General features: G+C 48.1%; 1 protein-coding gene across 2 annotated transcripts in view; it reads left to right on the forward strand.

Moving 5' to 3' along the window:
• trim2b (tripartite motif containing 2b) overlaps positions 1-10,000 on the forward strand; it is a 27,451-nt gene that overhangs the window by 5,803 nt on the left and 11,648 nt on the right. The window contains exons 2-7 of one of the 2 annotated variants that reach the window (XM_045721409.1): positions 1,387-1,441; positions 1,529-1,792; positions 2,143-2,294; positions 3,563-3,743; positions 4,255-4,411; positions 5,998-6,100. In XM_045721409.1, the coding sequence (XP_045577365.1) occupies positions 1,691-1,792; positions 2,143-2,294; positions 3,563-3,743; positions 4,255-4,411; positions 5,998-6,100 (695 nt within the window). In that variant the 5' untranslated portion in view covers positions 1,387-1,441; positions 1,529-1,690. Of the gene's footprint in view, positions 1-1,386; positions 1,793-2,142; positions 2,295-3,562; positions 3,744-4,254; positions 4,412-5,997; positions 6,101-10,000 lie in introns of both variants that reach the window. The other variant, XM_045721408.1, reaches the window with a different exon arrangement.

Here is a 10,000-nt window from a genome sequence, read left to right on the forward strand (position 1 = left end):
TCCCACGACCCAGGTGGGAACAATCGGGGAACTTAAGCATGATCCCCAATTAGAGACAACAAACATCAGCTGCCTCTAATTGGGAACCATACCAAGAGCACCAACATAGAAATGTAAAAACTAGAACACCCCCTAGTCACGCCCTGAGAACCAAGGGCTCTCTATGGTCAGGACGTGACAAATATATCGCGTCTGTTTGTGTTTATGTCGCATGGTAAAATATATTTGGTTCATTTGGCCTTTAGATGGAAACAGTCTTAATAGAACAACATTATCAAGCTGTGTGTCTTCTCCCCATCAGCTGTGTGTCTCTTCTCCCCATCAGCTGTTTCTCTTCTCCCCAATCAGCTGTGTGTCTCTTCTCCCCAATCAGCTGTGTGTCTCTTCTCCCCATCAGCTGTGTCTCCTCCCCAATCAGCTGTGTTTCTCTTCTCCCCAATCAGCTGTGTGTCTCTTCTCCCCATCAGCTGTGTCTCCTCCCCAATCAGCTGTGTGTCTCTTCTCCCCAATCAGCTGTGTGTCTCTTCTCCCCATCAGCTGTTTCTCTTCTCCCCATCAGCTGTGTGTCTCCTCCCCAATCAGCTGTGTGTCTCTTCTCCCCATCAGCTGTGTCTCTCCTCCCCATCAGCTGTGTGTCTCCTCTCCATCAGCTGTGTGTCTCTTCTCCCCAATCAGCTGTGTGTCTCTTCTCCCCATCAGCTGTGTGTCTCTTCTCCCCATCAGCTGTGTGTCTCTTCTCAATCAGCTGTGTTTCTCTTCTCCCCATCAGCTGTGTGTCTCTTCTCCCCATCAGCTGTGTGTCTCTTCTCCCCATCAGCTGTGTGTCTCTTCTCCCATCAGCTGTGTCTCTTATCCCCCATCAGCTGTGTGTCTCTTCTCCCCATCAGCTGTGTGTCTCCTCTCCCCCATCAGCTGTGTGTCTCCTCCCCATCAGCTGTGTCTCTTCTCCCCATCAGCTGTGTGTCTCTTCTCCCCATCAGCTGTGTGTCTCTTCTCCCCATCAGCTGTGTGTCTCTTCTCCCCATCAGCTGTGTGTCTCTTCTCCCCATCAGCTGTGTGTCTCTTCTCCCCAATCAGCTGTGTGTCTCTTCTCCCCATCAGCTGTGTGTCTCTTCTCTCCATCAGCTGTGTGTCTCTTCTCCCCATCAGCTGTGTGTCTCTTCTCCCCATCAGCTGTGTCTCTTCTCCCCATCAGCTGTGTGTCTCTTCTCTCCATCAGCTGTGTGTCTCTTCTCCCCATCAGCTGTGTCTCTTCTCCCCATCAGCTGTGTGTCTCTTCTCCCCATCAGCTGTGTGTCTCCTCCCCATCAGCTGTGTGTCTTCTCTCCATCAGCTGTTTAACAGCAACTCAGAAGTATCTTTCCTGTCTGCCATCACTCCTTGTAGGACAATGAGTTCCCAGTCCTGAGGGGAACCCGTCCAGAGTTACTGCAGTCCTGAGGTGAATCCGTCCAGAGTTACTGCAGTCCTGAGGTGAATCCGTCCAGAGTTACTGCAGTCCTGAGGTGAATCCGTCCGCAGTCCTGAGGTGAATCCGTCCAGAGTTACTGCAGTCCTGAGGTGAATCCGTCCGCAGTCCTGAGGTGAATCCGTCCAGAGTTACTGCAGTCCTCAGAAAGGACGGTGTTTGTCTGCCAATCCTGTCCGTCCCCCTGGCTGCAGGCTGTAGAAAGGGGTGTGTACTGTCCTGATGGAGGCGGGACAGCCGTCACCTGACAGCAGTAGTGAAGAGTGTACAGTTTTGGAGGCTCTACCGGACAAGGGACTGGCCTGTCACACACACACCGGCAAGGTAGGACACACACACACACACACACACACACACACACACACACACACACACACACACACACACACACACACACACACACACACACACACACACACACAGGCAAGATAGGAGATACACACACACACACACACACACACACACACACACACACACACACATACTCCTCCCCCACGTTGACCATGTGTGTGTGTGTGTGTGTGTGTGTGTGTGTGTGTGTGTGTGAGTGTGTGTGTGTGTGAGTGTGTGTGTGTGTGTGTGTGTGTGTGTGTGTGTGTGTGTGTGTGTGTGTGTGTGTGTGTGTGTGTGTGTGTGTGTGTGTGTGTGTGTGTGTGTGTGTGTGTCGTCTGCAGGTGACGGAGCTGTACTGTTCAGGGTGTGAGGTGTGTGTGTGTGAGGTGTGTGTGTCGGGGGAGCATGCGGACCATCCCACGGTCCCGTTGTTAGACTTTCTGAAGACACACAGAGACGGGCTGCAGGAGAGACTGACTGCCGCACAGAACAGGTACACACACACACACACACACACACACACACACACACACACACACACACACACACACACACACACACACACACACACACACACACCCTAACCTTGTGGGGACACAAAATTCAGTCCCATTCAAAATCCTACTTTCACTAACCCCTAACCCTAAAACTAACCCTAGCTCCTAACCCTAAACTAACCCTAGCTCCTAACCCTAAACTAACCCTAGCTCCTAACCCTAAACTAACCCTAGTTCCTAACCCTAAACTAACCCTAGCTCCTAACCCTAAAACGAACCCTAAAACTAACCCTAAACTAACCCTAAACTAACCCTAGTTCCTAACCCTAAACTAACCCTAGCTCCTAACCCTAGCTCCTAACCCAACCCTAAACTAACCCTAGCTCCTAACCCTAAACTAACCCTAGCTCCTAACCCTAAACTAACCCTAAACTAACCCTAGCTCCTAACCCTAAACTAACCCTAGCTCCTAACCCTAAACTAACCCTAAACTAACCCTAGCTCCTAACACTAGTTCCTAACCCTAAACTAACCCTTGCTCCTAACCCTTAACCTAACCCTAACCCTAAACTAACCCTAACCCTAACCCTAAACTAACCCTAGCTCCTAACCCTTAACCTAACCCTAACCTTAACCCTAAACCCTCTAGAAATACTATTTGACCTTGTGGGGACCAACAAAACGTCCCCACAAGGTCACATTTTTGTTTACTATTATTGTTGGGACTTAGTAATAGAATAGCTAAACATGTCTCTCTCCGTCCCCCCACCCCCCCACACTGAAGAGTTACTGTAGACATCTTTATTGTCAAGTTTCATCCCCCTCCATCGCTCTCTCTCTCTCCGTCCCCCCACCCCCCCACACTGAAGAGTTACTGTAGACAAGTTTCATCCCCCTCCATCGCTCTCTCTCTCTCCGTCCCCCCACCCCCCCACACTGAAGAGTTACTGTAGACAAGTTTCATCCCCCTCCATCGCTCTCTCTCTCTCCGTCCCCCCACCCCCCACACTGAAGAGTTACTGTAGACAAGTTTCATCCCCCTCCATCGCTCTCTCTCTCTCCGTCCCCCCACCCCCCCACACTGAAGAGTTACTGTAGACAAGTTTCATCCCCCTCCATCGCTCTCTCTCTCTCCGTCCCCCCACCCCCCCACACTGAAGAGTTACTGTAGACATCTTTATTGTCAAGTTTCATCCCCCTCCATCGCTCTCTCTCTCTCCGTCCCCCCACCCCCCCCGACCCTCTGATCTATCTGTACCTGAAGACTGCCTCAGATCTCGGAGGCCCTGGTGTCTCTGAGAGAGATCTTACAGCAGCTGACCAATCAGAGAGATTTGATCGAGGAAGACATCCACGTCAGCTTCGAAGAGCTCCACAAGACCCTGGACGTCAGGAAGAGTGTCCTACTGATGGAGCTAGAGGTCACCTACGGACTGAAACAGAAGGTATGGAGGGGGACGGGAGAGGGAGGCAGGGAGGGAGAGAGAGAGAGAGAGAGAGAGAGGGGGGAGAGAGAGAGAGCGAGAGAGAGAGAGAGAGAGAGAGAGAGAGAGAGGACGGGAGAGGGAGGCAGGGAGGGAGAGAGAGAGAGAGAGAGAGAGAGAGAGAGAGGGAGAGAGAGAGGGACGGGAGAGGGAGGCAGGGAGGATGAGAGAGAGAGAGAGAGAGAGAGAGAGAGAGAGAGAGAGAGAGAGAGAGAGAGAGAGAGAGAGAGAGAGAGAGAGAGAGAGAGAGAGAGGGGGAGAGAGAGAGAGAGAGAGAGAGAGAGGGACGGGAGAGGGAGGCAGGGAGGGAGAGAGAGAGAGAGAGAGAGAGGGAGAGAGAGAGAGAGAGAGAGAGAGAGAGAGAGACGGTAGAGTAGAAAGGAAGAGATAAAAAAGTGTCTTCCTCTTCCTTTCTCTCTGTGTTTACAGCACATTCAACTTTTCACACACTTCTCTCTCTCCCTCCCCCTAGGTTCTGCAGGCCCAGCTGGACACCCTGCTCCAGGGCCACGGGGGTATCGCTGACACCTGTACCCAGACAGAGGAGGCCCTGAGCGGGGAGGCCAGCGCCGCGAGCCTGCAGGCTGAGAGAGGCCTAGCGGAGATACTGGGGGAGCTGGCCAGCCAAGGTTTGGAAATTCTTACATGTTCCATTCCGTGATGACATGTGAAATTAGTCTGGCTAACACCTAACTCTCAACGTCCTCCCGACTTCAGAGTCTGGAGTGGCTGTTTGTTGTTGTCGGGACGATGCGTTGATAATGAAAAGGGGGTGGTGCTTTTACTGGTTGGCTCTCCTCTGTGTCTTTCTCAGTCAAACACCCACAGCCACATTTGAGAGAACCAATCAAATAATTTCTCAGCTGTACCCGTGGGTCACGTCAGACAGGCTAACGTGGTCCCAGCTGTCCCCGTAAATTTAGGGTAGTGCTACTGTTTTTAACATGTATATTTCTGGTAGTGTTGTCGTTTTTAACATGTATATTTCTGGTAGTGCTACTGTTTTTAACATGTATATTTCTGATAGTGTTGTCGTTTTTAACATGTATATTTCTGGTAGTGTTGTCATTTTAAACATGTATATTTCTGGTAGTGTTGTCGTTTTTAACATGTATATTTCTGATAGTGTTGTCATTTTAAACATGTATATTTCTGGTAGTGCTACTGTTTTTAACGTGTATATTTCTGGTAGTGTTGTCGTTTTTAACATGTATATTTCTGGTAGTGTTGTCGTTTTTAACATGTATATTTCTGGTAGTGTTGTCATTTTAAACATGTATATTTCTGGGAGTGCTATTATTTTTAACATGTATATTTCTGGCAGTGTTGTCGTTTTAAACATGTATATTTCTCGTAGTGTTGTCGTTTTTAACATGTATATTTCTGGTAGTGTTGTCGTTTTTAACATGTATATTTCTGGTAGTGCTACTGTTTTTAACGTGTATATTTCTGGTAGTGTTGTCATTTTAAACATGTATATTTCTCGTAGTGCTACTGTTTTTAACGTGTATATTTCTGGTAGTGTTGTCGTTTTAAACATGTATATTTCTCGTAGGGCTACTGTTTTTAACATGTATATTTCTGGTAGTGTTGTCGTTTTAAACATGTATATTTCTGGTAGTGCTACTGTTTTTAACGTGTATATTTCTGGTAGTGTTGTCGTTTTTAACATGTATATTTCTGGTAGTGCTACTGTTTTTAACGTGTATATTTCTGGTAGTGTTGTCGTTTTAAACATGTATATTTCTCGTAGTGTTGTCGTTTTTAACATGTATATTTCTGGTAGTGTTGTCGTTTTAAACATGTATATTTCTGGTAGTGCTACTGTTTTTAACGTGTATATTTCTGGTAGTGTTGTCATTTTAAACATGTATATTTCTCGTAGGGCTACTGTTTTTAACATGTATATTTCTGGTAGTGTTGTCATTTTAAACATGTATATTTCTCGTAGTGCTACTGTTTTTAACGTGTATATTTCTGGTAGTGTTGTCGTTTTAAACATGTATATTTCTCGTAGTGCTACTGTTTTTAACGTGTATATTTCTGGTAGTGTTGTCATTTTAAACATGTATATTTCTGGTAGTGCTACTGTTTTTAACATGTATATTTCTGGTAGTGTTGTCGTTTTTAACATGTATATTTCTGGTAGTGCTACTGTTTTTAACGTGTATATTTCTGGTAGTGTTGTCGTTTTAAACATGTATATTTCTGGTAGGGCTACCATTCCAGGCTGAGGAGAATGATCAACTGGACTTAGTGATGGAGGCAGAGGGACTGAGGAAGTCAATCCACAACCTAGGGACAATTGTCACTACCAGGTACATACATTGCATTTGGAAAATATTCAGACCCTTAGAGTTTTTCCACATTTTGTTTTACGTTATAGCCTTATTCTAATATATATATATATAATGAATCAATTTACACACAATATCCCATAACAACAAAGCGAAAACAGGTTTTTAGACGTTTTTGCAAAAATATCAGACCCTTTGCTATGAGACTCTAAATTGAGCTCAGGCGCATCCTGTTTCCATTGATCATCCTTGAGATATTTCTACAACTTGATTGGAGTCCACCTGTGGTAAATTCAATTGATTGGACATGATTTGGAAATGCACACACCCTGTCTATATAAGGTCCCACAGTTGACAGAGCATGTCACAGCAAAAACCAAGCCATGAGGTCGAAAGAATTGTCTGTAGAGCTCAGAGACAGGATTGTGTTGAGGCACAGATCTGGGGAAGGGTACAAAAATAAATCTGCAGCATTGAAGGTCTTAAATGGAAGAAGTTTGGAACCACCAAGACTCTTCCTAGAGCTGGCCGCCCGGCCAAACTGAGCAATCGGGAGAGAAGGGCCTTGGTCAGGGAAGTGACCAAGAACCCGATGGTCACTCTGACAGAGCTCCAGAGTTCCTCTGTGGAGATGGGAGAACCTTCCAGAAGGACAACCATCTCTGCAGCACTCCACCAATCAGGCCTTTATGGTAGAGAGGCCAGACGGAAGCCATTCCTCAGTAAAAGGCACATGACAGCCCACTTGGAGTTTTCCAAAAGGCACCTAAAGACTCTCAGACCATGAGACCATCAAGGAGCGGGACTCTAACCCGGAAGCTTATAAGAAATCCCACTATGCCCTCTGATGTACCATCAAACAGGCAAAGCATCAATACAGGACTAAGATCGAATCGTACTACACCGGCTCCGACGCTCGTCGGGTGTGGCAGGGCTTGCAGACTATTACAGACTACAAAGGGAAGCACAGCCGAGAGCTGCCCAGTGACACAAGTCTACCAGACGAGCTAATTAACTTCTATGCTCGCTTTGAGGCAAGTAACACTGAAACATGCATGAGAGCATCAGCTGTTCTGGACGACTGTGTGATCACGCTCTCTGCAGCCGATGTGAGTAAGACCTTTAAACAGGTCAACATTCACAAGGCCGCAGGGCCAGACGGATTACCAGGACGTGTACTCCGAGAATGCGCTGACCAACTAGCAAGTGTCTTCACTGACATTTTCAACCTCTCCCTGACTGAGTCTGTAATACCAACATGTTTCAAGCAGACCACCATAGTCCCTGTGCCCAAGAACACTAAGGTAACCTGCCTAAATGACTACCGACTCGTAGCACTCATGTCTGTAGTCATGAAGTGCTTTCAAAGGTTGGTCATGACTCACATCAACACCATTATCCCATAAATCCTAGACCCACTCCAATTTGCATACCGCCCCAACAGATCCACAGATGATGCAATCTCTATTGCACTCCACACTGCCCTTTCACACCTGGACAAAAGGAACACCTATGTGAGAATGCTGTTCATTGACTACAGCTCAGCCTTCAACACCATAGTGCCCTCAATGCTCATCACTAAGCTAAGGACCCTGGGACTAAACCCCTCCCTCTGCAACTGGACTTCCTGACGGGCCAACACAAGCTGGTAAGGGTAGGTAACAACACATCCGCCACGCTGATCCTCAACACGGGGCCCCTCAGGGGTGCGTGCTCAGTCCCCTCCTGTACTCCCTGTTCACTCATGACTGCACGGCCAGGCACGACTCCAACACCATCATTAAGTTTGCTGATGACACAACAGTGGTAGGTCTGATCACCGACAACGATGAGACAGCCTATAGGGAGGAGGTCAGAGACCTGGCCGTGTGGTGCCAGGACAACAACCTCTCCCTAAACATGATCAAGACAAAGGAGATGATTGTGGACTACAGGAAAAGGAGGACCGAGCACGCCCCCATTCTCATCGACGGGGCTGTAGTGGAGCAGGTTGAGAGCCTCAAGTTCCTTGGCGTCCACATCACCAACAAACTAAAATGGTCAAATTATACCAAGACAGTCGTGAAGAGGGCACGACAAAACCTATTCCCCCTCAGGAGACTGAAAAGATTTGGCATGGGTCCTCAGATCCTCAAAAGATTTAACAGCTGCCCCATCGAGAGCATCCTGACTGGTTGCATCACTACCTGGTACGGCAACTGCTCGGCCTCCGACCGCAAGGCACTACAGAAGGTAGCGCGTAAGGCCCAGTACATCACCGGGGCCAAGTTTCCTGCCATCCAGGACCTCTATACCAGGCGGTGTCAGACGAAGGCCCTAAAAATTATCAAAGACTCCAGCCACCCTAGTCATAGTCTGTTCTCTCTGCTACCGCAGGGCAAGCGGTACTGGAGCGCCAAGACTAGGTCCAAGAGGCTTCTAAACAGCTTCTACCCCCAAGCCATAAGACTCCTGAACAGCTAATCAAATGGCTACCCCTTCACTACACTGATTGAAGTGGACTTAACAAGTGACATCAATAAGGGATCACGGCTTTCACCTGGATTCACCTGGTCAGTCTATATCATGGAAATAGCAAGTGTACCTAATGATTTATAAACTATGTCAATATCAGCTGGGGACCTTCACCACTACCTGGTCAGTCTATATCAGCTGGGGACCATCACCACTACCTGGTCAGTCTATATCAGCTGAGGTCTATCACCACTACCTGGTCAGTCTATATCAGCTGGGGTCCATCACCACTACCTGGTCAGTCTATATCAGCTGAGGACTTTCACCACTACCTGGTCAGTCTATATCAGCTGGGGACCCTCACCACTACCTGGTCAGTCTATATCAGCTGGGGACCATCACCACTACCTGGTCAGTCTATATCAGCTGGGGACCATCACCACTACCTGGTCAGTCTATATCAGCTGGGGACCATCACCACTACCTGGTCAGTCTATATCAGCTGGGGACTATCACCACTACCTGGTCAGTCTATATCAGCTGGGGACTTTCACCACTACCTGGTCAGTCTATATCAGCTGGGGACCATCACCACTACCTGGTCAGTCTATATCAGCTGGGGTCTATCACCACTACCTGGTCAGTCTATATCAGCTGGGGACCATCACCACTACCTGGTCAGTCTATATCAGCTGAGGACTTTCACCACTACCTGGTCAGTCTATATCAGCTGGGGACCATCACCACTACCTGGTCAGTCTATATCAGCTGGGGTCTACAACCACTACCTGGTCAGTCTATATCAGCTGGGGCCTATCACCACTACCTGGTCAGTCTATATCAGCTGGGGTCTATCACCACTACCTGGTCAGTCTATATCAGCTGGGGACCATCACCACTACCTGGTCAGTCTATATCAGCTGGGGACCATCACCACTACCTGGTCAGTCTATATCAGCTGGGGACCATCACCACTACCTGGTCAGTCTATATCAGCTGGGGTCTATCACCACTACCTGGTCAGTCTATATCAGCTGGGGACCATCACCACTACCTGGTCAGTCTATATCAGCTGGGGTCTATCACCACTACCTGGTCAGTCTATATCAGCTGGGGACCATCACCACTACCTGGTCAGTCTATATCAGCTGAGGTCTATCACCACTACCTGGTCAGTCTATATCAGCTGGGGACCTTCACCACTACCTGGTCAGTCTATAGCAGCTGGGGTCTATCACCACTACCTGGTCAGTCTATATCAGCTGGGGTCTATCACCACTACCTGGTCAGTCTATATCAGCTGGGGTCTACCACCACTACCTGGTCAGTCTATATCAGCTGGGGTCTACCACCACTACCTGGTCAGTCTATATCAGCTGGGGTCTACCACCACTACCTGGTCAGTCTATATCAGCTGGGGACCATCACCACTACCTGGTCAGTCTATATCAGCTGGGGTCTATCACC

Source organism: Salmo salar, chromosome ssa07, assembly GCF_905237065.1.
Source record: "Salmo salar chromosome ssa07, Ssal_v3.1, whole genome shotgun sequence".
NCBI lineage: Eukaryota > Metazoa > Chordata > Actinopteri > Salmoniformes > Salmonidae > Salmo > Salmo salar.